This window comes from Staurois parvus, unplaced genomic scaffold (genome assembly GCF_062004578.1).
Source record: "Staurois parvus isolate SC_StPar_1 unplaced genomic scaffold, SC_StPar_1.0 ptg000303l, whole genome shotgun sequence".
Classification (NCBI taxonomy): Eukaryota; Metazoa; Chordata; class Amphibia; order Anura; family Ranidae; genus Staurois; species Staurois parvus.
Window position 1 is genome coordinate 17,382,947 of NW_028318099.1, and position 16,508 is coordinate 17,399,454.

At 42.4% G+C, this 16,508-nt stretch overlaps 1 protein-coding gene across 1 annotated transcript in view; it reads left to right on the forward strand.

The window, feature by feature from the left end:
* Nucleotides 1-16,508, forward strand: part of SFXN2 (sideroflexin 2) — a 93,082-nt gene that overhangs the window by 30,168 nt on the left and 46,406 nt on the right. Inside the window, exons 3-4 of the mRNA XM_089683306.1 lie at nt 11,295-11,465; nt 16,288-16,386. Of these exons, the coding sequence (XP_089539432.1) occupies nt 11,295-11,465; nt 16,288-16,386 (270 nt within the window). The remainder of the gene's footprint in view (nt 1-11,294; nt 11,466-16,287; nt 16,387-16,508) is intronic.

Consider the following 16,508-nt stretch of genomic DNA (forward strand, 5'->3'; position numbering starts at 1 on the left):
ATCCACACCGTGCCACTTCTATTATAGTAAGGAATGCATACCCTTACCAACACTCCTCAATAAATCTGCTTTTCAATATTTTATATGGATGGGACCCTCCTGTAGTACTTCCCCAGATTTCACTGCATATAAGGCACTATATGGGCAGGATACTCCATGTCTCCATATCATAGGCACCATATAAGTAAAAACATATGAGGGACAAATAGTGTAATACCGCCAAAGTAATATCCAAAAAGACACTTTAATTAAGCTGCTCACATTGTTATAATTTCAAAATCGCTTTTAAATACCATCGTAGTGCCGAGCTACCATCCAGGAAACCTCCAGGGACCAACACACAGTCTTTTTCCCTTTTCCAAAATGGCCGCCGGTCGACTTCCGGTTCCTGTATGCGTCTTGACGTCACAGCCCTTGACGCGTTTCGTCATCGACTTAATCATAAGGGATTTTTTTTTTTTTTTTTAAATCAGTGAGGGTGCAGTTAATATTTTTTTTGCAAAAGGTTGAATTACCCTAAGGGCTAGTTCACACTAGATGCAGTCCAGTGCATTTTTTTTTTTTCTGCATCAAAAATGCATGCACAGTGTTTTCCATGAATTCCAATGGCCCTAGTTCACAGCAGTGCAGCCAGTTTCTGGTGCAGAAAAAAAGTAGAACATGCTGCATTTTTTTTTCTGCACAGAACCATACTGAAACATAGCAAACTGAATCAAGACTGCACTTGAACAGAGCGTGGTGTGAACTGTAAGCAAAAATGTATCCTGAGTGCGTTTTTGTGGTGTGAACTGGCCCTTAAAGTGATTTTAAAGTGTTACTAAACCCACACCAGTAAAATCAGTCTGTATATGCAGTAAAGCATGCTTGTTAAACGTACTGTGGAACCTAAGGGGTTAATCCTCTGCATTGTGTAAAAAGGATGTTTGATCCTCTCTTCACTGATCCTCCCCTTCTTCTACTCAATATATCTCATGAAAGAACAGAGGCTTGAGGGCGAGCTGCACATGCTCAGTTTGGTGTGTATCGCTAGAGATTTTTTTTTTTTCTTCGAAGAGTGCATGTGATCAGCACAGGGCCAATCAGCACTGTCCAGACACAGAGTCAGGGGTCCTTCAGCCTCATAGAGGAGAATGAAAACTCCTCCTACCAGCTTTAACCAGTGCTCTGCTGGACCCTGATAGAAGTTACAAGATTGCTATATACTGCTGATGAGAAAAGGTATTTAACAGTTTATATTTACTAAAATAATTGAATTTCTGTGTACTGTGGGAGACCCAGATACAGTGAATGCAGGGTCCTGGGTTTAGTAACACTTTTTAAAGGCTTGTTAAAAAAAAAAAAAAAAACAGCAAACATGTTATACTTACCTACTCTATGCAATGGTTTTGCACAGAGCATCCCCAATCCTCCTTTTCTCGTGTTCCCTGCCAGTGCTCCTGGCCTCTTCCCCCTGCTGAGGGCCCCCAGGCCAAGCTGCTTGCTCTGGGAGCACTCATTGCTCCTGAGCCCCACTTTGTGTGTCTATAAGACAGAGTGCAGGTCAGCCCTGCCCCCCACTCTCTCCACACTGACTGTGATTGACAGCAGAGAGACCCGAAAGAGCCGAGGCTACCATGCACATCGCTAGATCGAGATAGAGCTCAAGTAGGGGGGAGCAACACACAGAAGGTTTTTCACCTTCATGCGTGTATCTCAGCCAATGAGTAGAGAGAGACCCAGAAGAGCCGAGGCTACCATGCACATCTCCAGATCAAGCTCAAGTATTGGGGGGCTGTAGGGGGGAGCAACACACAGAAGGTTTTTCACCTTCATGCATGTATCTCAGCCAATGAGTACAGCGAGACCCAGAAGAGCTGAGGCTACCATGCACATCGCTGGATCGAGATCGAGCTCAAGTAAGTATTGGGAGGCTGTAGGGGGGAGCAACACACAGAAGGTTTTTCACCTTCATGCATGTATCTCAGCCAATGAGTAGAGAGAGACCCGGAAGAGCCGAGGCTACCATGCACATCGCTGGATCAAGATAGAACTCAAGTAAGTATTGGGGGGGCTGTAGGGTGGAGCAACACACAGAAGGTTTTTCACCTTCATGCATGTATCTCAGCCAATGAGTAGAAAGAGACCCAGAAGAGCCAAGGCTACCATGCACATTGCTGGATCGAGATAGAGCTCAAGTAAGTATTGGGGGGCTGTAGGGGGGAGCAACACACAGAAGATTTTTCACCTTCATGCATGAAGGTAAAAAACCTTCAGTCTTTACAAGCACTTTAATCTATTGGCTACATATTATTTTTGCAGTATGCAGCACAGACAGATTTCAGCTGTCTCTTTCTGAGTACTGAGTAGAGAATTAGAACAAGTGTATGGCGGCTTGCTGTAGGCTTCAGTTTGAATTTTCCTGTTTTTGCACAGCTGGCCTTTTTGCAGACAACCTTCTTTTAGGCTGTGAATAAATTTTAGAAAATCAGCAGCTTCACTCAAGTATAAAGCACCTCGCTGGCAGCACTGGTCACCTTCAAAGTGACAACCTTGATTTCTGTGATCACTTCATGGATGAAGGACACATAGGAGCCGCCTTCATTCCTGTAAGCAGTTGGTGTTCAATGGGTTGTAGATTTGTGTGTAGTTGTGCACAAAGGTGGCACAACGATGACAATCTGACTGGTTACCATAGACAAACCAGACAGGTTAATAATCAGCTCCAGCGTTCAAACAGATACTGTATGAGCATTTTACAAAATCTAAAACAAAAAAAAAAAGTTCTATATTAGCAGATCTTTACATTTTACTACAATAAATTAAGCAAAATGGTAAAATAAATGTTATAGACGTGACAGTGCTGCAATTAGTTTTGCCTTTTTTTTTCCAAGTTAATGCAGGTAGATTGTTGCTAAGCAACGGGAGGACAGCTGGGTATCAAAACATCTCCAGTGGCTGGCATAGATCAATAAAGCTGTCAGATTTTAATGATCAGCTTTTTGTGTGAAATCCATTAAAAGGGCTCTGTCACTTAGGAAATCAGTTCTCTGCTAATGAAACTCCAACTCCCTTTTTATGCAACTAAATGGCATTAATGGAGTCTTTCAGCATATTTACTTTAAAAAAAAAATAGTAAGGCATAAAAATTGACCTGGTATTTGTCAGGGTTGGCAGCCAGGAGTTTCTATACCATAGTATGGCCCTTGTACATACCAATCTAAAAGGGAACTTGGCATGCATTCTTGAATGATTCTGTACCCAAATGATCGGTAATCTCTTCCACATTGTACAGTCACACTGAACAGATCTCAGCTACAGCATCTGTTGGCATTCACATTGTATGCACCTTTCTGGACCAGGAGATGCAGAACCTTCAAACATGACTGGGGAATCTGGTAGTGGTGCACCGAAATGAAAATTCTGATGCCGAAAACGAAAATTCAAAATGCACTTGGCTGAAAACCGAAAAGTGCAAGTTTTTAAAAATGAATATATATTGTTTTGGAAAAAAATACACTTTGATTAAAAAAACAAAAAAAACCACAATTTATACCCCAAGTTTTTTGTAAACTATGAAAGGGGATGTTACGGCGAGTAAATGGATACCCAACATGTGATGCTTTAAAATTGCGCACACTTGTGGAGTGACATGAAACTGAGGTACTTAAAAATCTCCATGGTGATGCTTTAAAAATGTCTACAGGTTAGTAGTTTAAAGTCACAGAGGAGGTCTAGTGCAAGAATTATTGCTCTGCTCTGATGTTCATGGCGATACTTTGTGTGTGGTTTGAACACTGTTTACTTATGTGGGCATGGCTTATGTATGCATTCACCACTACGTGCAGGCATGGGGGGACGGGGGGCACTTTAACTTTTTTTTTTTTTTTTTAAGATTTTTTTAATGTTTTTTGCACTGTCCCTTTAAAAAAATGTTTAATCACTTTTATTGTTATCCCAAGGAATGCATGCATCCCTTGTGATAGAAATAATTAGTGACAGGTCCTCTTTATGGAGAGATATAGGGCCAATAAGACCCCACATCTGTCCTCTGCAATGTAAAGCATTAGATCAAAAAAGCATTGATCTAGTGCTGTAGAAAAAAAAGAAAATGTCCCGAACCAGGAGTGACATCGCTCCGGTCCTCCAAGGGCATAGAGATGAGTGGAGGCCATCTTTCCTTCAGTAATCTCTATGCCCAGTGCCGGGATTGTTCGATGGTTTCTCAGGTAAGGCTGAGAACTACCGAGCGGCGGCCGGTGGCGGCGAAGGGGTGGGGTTTTTGGACACCTGTATCGGTGCCTTTTTTTTCATATTGGCTGACGGCCGAAAGGGGTGTTCTCGGCTGAAACATTTCGCCCACCAAAATTTTGGTGCATCCCTATTATCTGGCCCTCGTGTGCAAAAGACCCATGACTGCACATACATTAGAGCAAGGGTTGTCAGCTTATGAGCTAAAAGAGTACTCAAATGCTCTCCTGACAACCAAAGGGCTTTGCATAATGTTAAATTATGTAGATCTTGAGAGGACTGTCAGAAACTGCAGACCTAATAGAGGAAATGAGGGTCAGAAAGTGTGGACAAGCTACATTTTTGGCTGGGGATATGCTTCAGAATACTAAATGAAAAGGAGAACATGAGGCTAGAAATCAATGCAATTACCATAATCAGTGTTCCCACTACAAACTGCTGAGGTCCAGGGGCTGCAAGTTGGGCACCAGGGCATTAGAGTTTGTCTCTTTTTCAAACTCTTTGAATCATCCTCTCCCTGGCATGCAAATTCAAAGGACTTGATCTTCTGAGATAGAAACATAGAAGACCCATGGCAGAAACAGACGGTCCATTAAGTCTGCCATATTTTTATTATTTAATTAAGTGTGTTTAAATCAGACATTCTCAGCAAGGGTTCCTCCAGATGTTGCTAGGGGTTTCTTGAGCAATGGCTCTATGTGTTGGTGCCTGCATTATTTGGGGCCCAACACTACTTGTAAAGCCAGTGGAATGACACCAGTGATCTTTCTAGCTGTCTGCATGGGAGACATTCTGACCACCACTGCAAGCTGGTGCTGATCCCCAATGAATGACGTTTAGAAGGGGTTCTCTGAGACTCATCATTTCAAGGGTTCTTCTTGTGTAAAAAAGTTAAAGGCAAATTTAAATCCTTGTTTAGGTCATTGTTTCTCAACCTTTTTCCAGTCAAAGCACCCTTTTAAATGAATTCGCAATCTCAAGGCACCCCCTTCTAAAATGTAAAAAAACTAAGCTAATAGTTTTACATATCACAGAAACATCCACACACATAGGACCCTCAACACTGAAGATGATTTATTCTTTCAAAGCCAATACATTTTTGCACACTGGTACTTATTAGTATTCCAGCATTTCTTCTTCCTCGTTTTCTCTCCCCCACCAAGCTAACAGGTGCCCGATGTACTCCTCATTGATGTCAGCGGTTGTTAGGATGCTGGAGGCTGGCCTGCACAGTGCCCAAGGTTGTATTGTTGCTCAGTAAAAACCTGTGGTTTTGTGTAATAAAGCATGCTTGATCTACTCGCTGGCTTGTACAACATTTTTTGGGCAATATTGGGGCCATTGCTAGGCACGCCTGAGGAACCCAAAAGGCAGCCTGGTTCAAAAAGGTTGGTATAGATTAAAGCAAATCTTCTGAATTTGACCTACTGATGTATTGGTTGAGTTTTTGTTATCTTCTTTCCATACGTGGTCAGATCATTTGGATTATGCAGCAGTTTGACCATCTCTGTGAATACTTTTGGTCTAGATTAAAGATCTGAAATGTTCATTCAGTCATTACCCCTATGAATCTGTTATGACTTTTTTCAGGCATGTGACATTTATTAGGTGTCAATTATTTTAATTAATGCTCCTAAATAAATGTGGAACCATGACAGTTAAACCCCCATTAAATCAGATATTGCATGGGCTAATCATGTGCAACCACATTAGGCAGAACATAATTGGGAGTATATGAACAGCAAGCAATTTATTCATAGAAACAAAAAATATAAAAACCAAAAGTAAAATCTGTACATTTTACGTCTAATGATAAACAATATAAAGCAAGTATAACAATAGGAACCGATTAATAAGGGGAAAAAAACACTTTCATTGTTTGACAGGAACCAAGAATAAAAAAAGGGCTGCCATAAGGAAAATTATATTAACAAAAATACAGAATAAAAGATATGTTTTCTTAATGCGGAGGGCAAAGTCCTTGCTGAAACCCAGTACAGACAGAAAAGATGCGTGAGGGTCTTAGAAAGGGTCTTAGAAAATAAAACTTTTTTTTCACTTGAAAGAAAGCAAAGCTCTTTTGGCTGTACTTCTCCTGTAGATCGCAGGAGTGCAGTTCCTTCTGCACTCCTGTGACCCATTTTCAGCTGACAGCTGGCTGATGTCACTCATCCAGTCCAGGCTGAGGAAAGATCCCGACTTTAAAGTCAGGATCCACCCCAGAGTCTGGAGCGGTACTTGGTTCAGCTTCTCAGCGATCTCTTGAGAGCCTGAGCCAGCCTCTTCCTCCCCCTCCAAATCCCAGCGCTCTCTGCTCACAGTGGCGGTGAGAACTCTGTGGTCATGTGGTCGCTGAGGTCTCGCGCTTAGAGCTGGTGGGGGTCAGACAAATGCAGCATCGCATCCAATGCTGCATCCACCTAGGTAACTATGATTTGGCAATAAAAAAAAACATCCCATACTTCTCATTTAAAGCTGAATTCTAGGTGTGCTTTTATTGCATAGGTACACTTGGACCAATGTATGCATGTGTAGTCTATACCTAGCCAGTCTCTGTGGAATGGAAAGTTACTTTAGTAGCTGTTGCTACTGCAGTGATCCTTGCTGACTTCTCGAGTACCACGCCAAGCAGCTGCCCTGATGCATAATAACCACAGGGGGTTGCTCACTCTGCATGGACGCCATTCAGAAAGCATTTTCCGTTTTTCTCAATGAATGCAAAGTGTTCTCTGATTGGGCAGTGATGTCACGCTCTCCATCTTGTCCATTCAGAGAGTGATTTGCGTTATATGAGAAAAATGCAAGGCACTCTCTGATTGTCACCCATTCCAAGCAGGCAACCCTGTACATCAGGGTTTCTTTACCAAAGTTCCTCCTGAGGTTGCTGGGATTTCTTGAGCAATTTCTGCCTCTCAGATAAGTTCCCAATGACACCATTTGATCATCTTTGCTATCTGTAAGGGGGTAATTCTTCTCAATGACCACAAATGTAAGGAGCACTCTTCCTATTGACCATCACACTAATTTATTAGTAGTTGTAGAAATAGTCATTTTTAGTAAGGATTCCCAGAAATTTATTTTAAGGGTTCCTCTGTGTTGAAAGGTTGAGGCTGCTCTACAGTTACTATGCAGCAGGGCAGCCACCTAACACTGGACCCAGAAGAGAGGATCCCTGTAGTAGTGGTGGCTGCTAGAGTCATTCTCAGCTTCCACATGGATCATCCAGGTATAGAATATCCATTCTCACATTGGTCCAAGTAGTTGCAATGTAACTATGCAAAAAAATTCAGGTTTAATGTTTATGTCAACCCTAACACTATACTTACTTTCTCTTAGTCCAATATTGTTCCAGTTCCCACTGTGAACTATAGTTCATGTCCCCCTTTTGTTATGAAAAGGAGGTGATATTTTGTAGTCCTAACCCACTACCTGTCCTAGAGAGACAATGCTGTTACTCCACAGATACATTACAGTGAGTGAGCGTTGCAACCCTAGGCCAGCAAGTGTGATACTGGCAGGACATCTAAGGTCTGGTAAACTGAAATATATTCCATTTTTTGTCTTGGGTTCAGACTGTTCCCCATTATTGGCAGAGGGCTGAAAATGTATGCACAATACACGATACTTTGTGGCCAACTTTATCTGTGGCAACCAATCACATTTGCTTTACTTTTCTAACCTATTGTAAGCTCCAAGGATCAGGCCCTCCTAACCTTTTTGTATGGAACTGTATTGTCTCCCTTTATATTGTAAAGCGCTGAGCAAACTGCTGGCGCTATATAAATCCTGTATAATAATAATATATAAATCCTGTATAATGATGATAATTCTAATAACGTGCATTAAGAAGAATTGGAATCCGGTTATTTACATACAGCAGCACATTTTCAGTGTTCTCTTTTTTTTTTGTTAAACTATTGGTAACATAAAAACTGCTTAAGAATATATTGGCAATTATTATTACCAGTTAATATATTTAGCAATATTCAGTTTACCTGCTGAAATCTCTGCAAGCTTCATTTAAATATTTCCTTCCACATAATAACGCTCCAAATGACTCTCCTCATAAATCAAATTTTCTCAATCTCTTAAAATGTTTTCCAATCTTCTCTCTTATTAATCACTTCAAGTCTTTTTTCCTTTTCTGTTCTTAAAGCTCAACTTCAGGATAACAGTTAAAGTAAAACTAAACCTACATTTAAAAACAGCTGTGAGCTGGCAGATCTGTATTGTAGAAGACACGCTATGTCTCTTATACAGTAAGATACATTTACCTGGCCATTGAATGTACACTAAGCTGCTCAGACAGAACAAAACCAAAATGGCGCAATGGCCTAGTGCAAAATGTTATTGAGAAATAAACCAATGAGTGTAAAATCAGCACTGTGCATAAACCCAGCAACTGAAGTGGTCTTTGACTGATGTGTTTCGAGGGGCATGCCCCCTTCATCAGAGCAAAACTGGTATATCTTTTGCCCTACCCATATAGGAGAGGGGGAGGGGAGACCAAAGTACACCACCCCAATAGGCCAGACTCCAAAGCTCTCATGCAAATAAAAATGACATTTTAATCTCATATGCACCCTTCTCATGTAAGGTGCTCTCATAATACAGAAATCTGAGCCTTGATGCAGGTCTACTTATTACATTATGTGAAGTGAATGCAGCTTCCTGATTTACTAACAGTAATGGTATTGGTAACATCTCCACAATCATGAGCTTTGGCATCTTAAAGGTTCTTAAAACATAAGGCAATGAGTAAAACATAGACTTACAGGCTTGCATTTTGTGCCATTATATACGCCGATAGTGGCCATCCACTGTGCTCTTGGATGTATTGGAGCCAGTGGTGTATTTAGGTTTTGTGCTGCCCTAGGCAGCACAAAAATGGTCTGCCCCCACGGACACCGACCAACACAACCTCCCCTTCCCTTTTCTGCGGATAGAGCCTGACATTAACCAAAAATATCCCTGACCCCCACCTAGGAGAGCCTTCCATTCCTGACCCCCTCCCTCCTCCCAGGTGATAGAGAGACACTCATCTTCACAGCTCCAGACATCCCCAGGAATGAGAACCAGGCTCTACATACACCATCAAGCAGTCCGCACCCTCTCTCAGATCCCACCTAGTTCCCGTGGTGTACATGTCCCTTATTTCATCCCTTCTTCTAGGGGGAAGTTCTGCCCCCCTGAAAAATGCTGCCCTAGGCAAGTGCTTTGTTTGCCATGTGGTAAATACGCCCCTGAGCACATAATGTCGGGCCCTGGAAAGCAAACCGGCCTAATACCTGGAAACTGGAAGTTGAGGACTGGAAATGCTTCAATGCCATTTTTCCCTCGAACTGTCTACACCTCAGATGCTGTTGCTGAACTTCCAAACAGTAGAGCCTCTATTGAGAGACCATATTTGGGAAGCCAACACTCCGGGATACCTACACATAGTTTCAAAGCACTAGCCACCCAGTGTGTATTTATATGTACAAGACTCAATGTGGGAGGGGCAAAAGACAGGTCATATATTTAAGTAGAGATGGATGTCTCAAACTAGTGTTGGGGGCCTGTCCCATGAAGCACGTCAGCTGAAAGACCTATCCAGTTCCTGGGTTTATGTATAATGCTGATTTACTCTTGTGAGTCAACTTTCATCAGCTAACCTCTCAATAAAGTTATGACTGTAATGCCCTAGGCCATTGGCCCCTTTTGGTTTGGTTTTGTCTGTGTAGATTCAATATTCCCTGATCTTAAAAGCGCTGCATTGGTGCAACAAACCGGTGAGAGAGCTGATGGTTGCCATCCAATACAGTCCATTTTGGTTTGTCAAGAGTCTCCTAGCACTACGGTGTCAGGGGGCTGCCTCTTGTGTGTACACTGAATTGATCACTCACAGGTCCATCATGTTTTTTATCAGCATATTTGCATGCAGTTCTCCTGATTGGCTGCCTGTACTTCCCCTCCCAGTCCCCCTGTACTGAGGATTTCAAGAGGCCAGATAACAGCTCCTACTCCACCTACCTACACTGGCTGCTTTTAAAAATACTTTTAAAGTGGTTGTAAACTTCATGAAATATGAACAACGCATATCCTTCTATGGTGTGTACTTGTCTCAAGAAGCATCATTTCTGTCTACTGCTTCTTTTCCTCTGCTATTAGCATGAGTCACTTCTGACAAGTGTTACTGACACCAAGAGAAAAAAGGTGACAGGGGAGGGAGCTTCAGCTGATTGACAGACTCAGATCTGTTCCTTTTGAGCTGCGTGCAGGGGAGTGTGTCTCTTCCCTCCAATCAGATCTCAGAGCTCTCCTCACTGAGCTCTGCAGAGTGTAACTTCAGCTCTACACTCCCTTTTTGATGACAGTGCAGACAAACTTTATAACTTCTGGACATTGAAGGGTTGTAGAGAAGAGAAAACTGCACGTAAACAGGTACAACCTAAGTAGAAGGATTTGTTTCATATTTGTGTATCACTTGAGGGCAGTCATGTCACTGCGTATATGGAAGGGTTTACAACCCCTTGGTTGGCTTATTAATAAATGAGGCGTTGCATACATTTGAGTCTTTTATATTTGCTTGGAGTTCGGCTTGCTTCTTATTCTCACATTAGTTGTGGTCATGTTCACTGATCTATGCGTACTACAAATCCCATAGTCCATCTCAGCAGCGAGAGGGTGGCTACATTTCGTGGGACCACTAAGAATGAATGTAGGTACCCTTCAATGAAAGTTGGAGTGCAGCAGCAAAAAAAAATAATTTGGAGGAAGCTGAGAGCAATAGAAGGTACTTTTTGAGTTAAAAATGCTTACTTGAATATATATATATTTTTTTAAAACAGAGTTTAGTGTCACTTTAAAGCAGGACCTAACATGCCAAAAAATTACATGATTATTAGTCCTAGAAAACAGTAATAAATTGTTGGGATATTTTGAGTAATTTTTCTGTTGAAGGTTAAGAACATAGAGTATATGATTGTATATATTCCTAACTATTTTTCATGATTCAGCACTTTTGATGATTCTGGCAGTAGATCTACTCCTGTTGGCACAGATTAGACTGTGTGTTCTGTGTTCAGAGCAGGTGGCTCTCCACCAGGCACCAGCATAGAACAACTGCACTACGCCAAGAAGCTCTACGACTCCGCCTTCCACCCTGACACCGGAGATAAGATGAACCTGATTGGCAGAATGTCTTTCCAGGTCCCTGGAGGAATGGCGATCACTGGCTGCATGCTACAGTTTTACAGGTAAAGTTTTATTATTTTTTGAATGTGTGATATTTATCTAGAGTTTTCCCAATACTGTCTGCACATGCAGCAACAAGAAAGTAGAAAAGCCATCCATGTACCATCTAATGTGGGCTAGTGGGCATCTTCCAATTTAAACCTGCAATGACTAGCCAAGTTTAAAAAGGGAGCTGTTAGTCTGACCATACACTGTACACTCTGATTGTCTCTATACACTGCCCAGATCTACTATCAACTATGTAGTATAGGAGCCAGATTTGATACTACTTTTTTGTCCTCATTACATAGTTTTGGTAAACCTAAAGAAGAATGCTCACAGATTGTACAATCAGGGGGTATAGTGTTCAGTTTTAGGTCTCAGTCCCTCTGGAAGTTGGTTTTAGTGTGGCACACTTGAATCAATAGAGAATATTCAAGGCCCATTCACACCAGCGGGCATGTGTTACATGAAGCCAACAATCACTACAACAGCCTTCATCCAAGGGACTGTTGTAGATCTCCCATGGACGGGGACTGTTGCAGTGATTGTGGGCTACAATCAACTGGAACTAGTGTGATGTTTTTGGTGTGCGGAGTGCACTTTCTTTCCTCATCACGCATTAATATTTCATTAAACTCTATGCACCACAGCGTTTTGCAATGCAGTGTTTTTTGTTGCAATATGCTGCATAAAGATGCAACTTATCCTGCTTTTTCTGCAACAATAGGACAAGCGACAAATTGCCTTGCCTATACAGTGGGATTGCATTGGGCAACACAGCCCAATCAGATTGGTGTGAATGAGCACTTAACATTACAAAATCATGTCAATATGCATAAAAACAAGTGCTTTTCTCAAACGTCATCATTTGAACAAGCGGGTGCATGCAGAATCCAGGCTCAGTCAACTATCCTCTTGGCATTTTTTGGGGGAAAAAAACACACCACTTCCTGCTTTTACATGCAAAGCTTTATTGAGCAAGAAGCAACAGACATTCCACCCATGCCATTGCAGCCCTTATTGGGGCTTATTTGTAGAGTCTGTGGGGGGAATAAGAATGTATATACATATGCAAACAACTCCCACATACTTATTAAAAGGACACCCACCGTACCACCTGCTTATCTTATATAGTTAAAGGATAAGTACAGCCAAAGCTCTTTTGGCTGTACTTCTGTGGATCACAGCACAGTGGCTAAATGGTTAGCACTTCCACCTGGCAGTACTAGGGTTGTTGGTTCAAATCCCAGCCACGGCACCTCCTGCCTGGAGTTTGCATGTTCTCCCTGTGCCTGCATGGGTTTCCTCCGGGTACTCCGGTTTCTTCCCGCACTCCAAAGACATGCTGGTAGGTTAATTGGATCCTGTCTAAATTGGCCCTAGTATATGTATGTATGAATGTGAGTTAGGGATGCATTACATTACTTAGATTGTACACCCCTTGAGGGTTAGGGACTGATGTGAATGTACAATATATATATATGTAAAGCGCTGCGTAAATGGACGGCGCTACATAAGTACCTGAAATAAATAAAATCACAGGAGTGCAGTTCGTTCTCGGCTGAAGCCCACTGTCAGCTGACTTTACTCAGCTGGCCCAGGCTGGGTAAAGATCCCGACTTCAATGTTGGGATCCACCCCAGAGTCTGGAGCAGCACCTGGCTCAGCCTCTCGGGGATTAAACAGATACCACCCCCTGCGTTGCAAGGTTTAAATGCTTACTCTAGTGGGTGAAGGAAGGCTGTATTACTTACCGTACCCCTCGTTCTATCACGCTCTGGTGCGCTCCTTTTCTCTCCACTGCTCCTGGTTGTGGGCAGGCCCTTTGAGTCATCATGTACAATGCAGAGCTATTAGTCCTGCATTGTATATGAGGAGGTAAGCATGGGACCGCAGACCAGAGTGCCTTAGCGAGGAGGCTGCAAAGGACCCGTCACACAGATGGAGGGAGCCTTCCAGAGGTAATTATTACAAATTATTCCTCATCAAGGGTTTTTTTTTTTTCTTGTACATGGAGTTGGGCTTTAAGACAAGTATTCTAAATGAACCCCCATTCCACCTTTATTGCCCAGTATTAAAATGAATATAAAGTAAATCATTATATGAATCCTAGGACTCTAGATGGTGAAATATCCTTACAAACAGTCTTTGTCGCTGTATATTCAATTGATCTTTGCATGCAGAACAGGAAGCTGTGGGTGTCTCTGCACTTCTGTGACCTAACACATTGACAAAGGATCATATGGTTTCCAGCTACTTGGATACATTGTTGCACTATACATCATTAGAAGGTACAAAATATTTTGTTTTCAGCCAAGCAGCTCCTGTCTTCTAGGTTTGCAGTGAGATAACCAGATCAGCAAGGTACAACATTTTGAAGAACCACTAAACAGAAATCGGAGGCGGCATATGCTATGGACAATAAGGCTGTCCTTGTATAACTAAACCCAGGCACAAGATTTTGTAATACTTTTTACATGCATTTACAAGATCATTATGTAAAAAGGTCTCTTTCACATGTATATAGAAAAACATTACAAAAACGCTACTAATGATCTTCCAAACATATCTAAATTCAGTATTTGTCAGTGGCTCTTGATCCCCATTAGCTGACATGAGTGGGAGTAATGGGCCCTGTAAAGCAAGACCTGTCATCTGGGCTTCACTAATGATGCAGGTTATAAATCTACAGATATATAGTATGGGAAGCCTTCATGTATACCCAGCTGCTTGTCAGATATGTCTGCAGAGGTCCAGTCTCAGGGGCCTGCTAATCATTACCTGGGAGAACACTTCCAGGCTTGTTATAACGATGTGAATGAGCCAGATTTAACAGAAGGTAACCGGAATATACCTTTCTACTGGCTCAGCACACTCTGTGGATGGCTACCTTTTAATCTAACAGACAGGATTTTAGATCGAAGCTTTTCAGACTTTTAAACTGTTCATGCCTAAGGAATAGCTGCCACCTCTGTGGCTGAAATAATTAAATTGAACCTGCCAGGGGGCCTGTTAGTCATTATAGCCAAGGCTGCCATTCAGAGTGCAAAACTGCAGTTTGCCAGCTTCTGAAATTGGTGCTAGCATAAATCACAGATATCCCTTATTTAAAGAGACTGGCTCTCTTTTAAACCAAATCTTTCTAACCTCTTTCCTCTTCTTGTCCTTATTTCTGCATCATGTCCCTCTTTTTTTTATGTTCTTTTTTCCACATCTCTTGTCCTCTTTCCCCCATCTTGTCTTCCTTCCCCCCTCTCGTTTCCCCTTCCCCCCTTTTGTTTCCCCTTCCCCCCTCTCGTTTCCCCTCCCCTTCTCTCGTTTCCCCTCCCCCCCCTCTCGTTTCCCCTCCCCCCCCTCTCGTTTCCCCTCCCCCCCCTCTCGTTTCCCCTCCCCCCCTCTCGTTTCCCCTTCCCCCCTCTCGTTTCCCCTTCCCCCATCTTATCCTCCTTTCCCCCCCTCCCTTCTCTCTTTTCCCCTTCTCCTTTTCTTCCCCCTCTTGTCCCACCCCTTTCATTTTATCGTACCTCTTTCCCCCCCTCTTGTCCCTTCTTTCCCCCCCCTCTTGTCCCTTCTTTCCCCCCCCTCTTGTCCCTTCTTTCCCCCCCCTCTTGTCCCTTCTTTCCCCCCCCTCTTGTCCCTTCTTTCCCCCCCTCTTGTCCCTTCTTTCCCCTCTCTTGTCCCTTCTTCCCCCCGTCCCTCTTCTCCCCCCTCCCTTCTCCCCTCCTTCTCCCTCATCTTTGTCCTGTCCTGTCCCCCCCCCCCCTTTTCCTTTTTTGTTTTTTTTGTTTCCCCTTTCTCTTGTCATTGCTACTACAGTGTTCTTCACTTCCACAGCTTCCTGGTCCCATGCTGAACGTCTGCCCTGCTGCATTGTGAACACAGGAGGTCACCTGCTAGACACAGTTGCTGTTTAGAGAAAGCTTAGAATTTTCTCAATGAATGCAAAGAGTTCTCTGATTGGATGAAGTAGAAAGCTGAGGTGGTGACATCTCAATCTCCACTTTGTCTAATCAGAGAATTCTTTGCAGTCATTGAGAAAATTCAAAGTGTTCTCTGAATGTTGCCCATGCGGAGTAAGCAACCTCCTGTGTTTTAGTAAGCAGCAAGCCAGCTGCTCAGCACAGGATCCAGAAACTAGTTGAGAACAGTGTAATAGTATTGCTTAGCACAGAGATTCCCAGTTCATGAGGATCAGCCAGGTATGGTGTATATAGTTACAGCGGGATGAACGTTACTACGTAAAAATATGCATACCTGCAATTCTTCTATAAAGTGTGCGTGTGTGTCTGTGTAATGTATGTATGTGTGTGTAATATATATATATATATATATATATATATATATATATATGTATATATATACACACAAAACATTTGTGTTTTGTTTTTTTTTTGTTCTGTTTTTGTTTTTTCAAGTTTTGGGTTGAGTGGGAAAGGGTTAAAACCATTGCCAATGTATTTTTTCTGGCTGTGTACCATTGGTGAAATTTCCCTTACTTCCTGTCCCAGAGGCGCCACATGAGGATAGTTACTAGAAAAAAGTGTCCCCATTGGAGGATTTAGTCTCTATTCCTGTTCTGATGGCAACTCAGAATTTGTTTGGTTTCTACCTCCCTTTCAGTCCCAGTGACTGTACTTACCAGAACAAGAGTGTATCTGCCTAACAGGGACATAGACAGCACAAAAACAACAATGGTTCTAACCACTCCACCCAAAACTAGACCAAACTTTTTAGCATCAGATAACACTGTAAATAAGTCTTCAACTGTTTTCCCACAGTTTTGTTGTGCAGAAACAAATGTTTCCAGTCTCCTGTAATTCTTTTTGTTGAACATTTAAACAGGACCGTTCCCGCTGTGGTGTTTTGGCAATGGGTTAATCAGTCATTTAACGCACTTGTAAATTATACCAATCGGAATGCTGCATCTCCCATCACGCTTGGGTAAGTTTTTTTTTGTATTTATTGGACCTTTTCTTTTTTTCACTTTTATCTTATGAGCTCAGTGCCTTTAGCGGGGAGAAGTAGCGCATAGTGCGAGGACTGCTGTGAATCTACACAAAGTA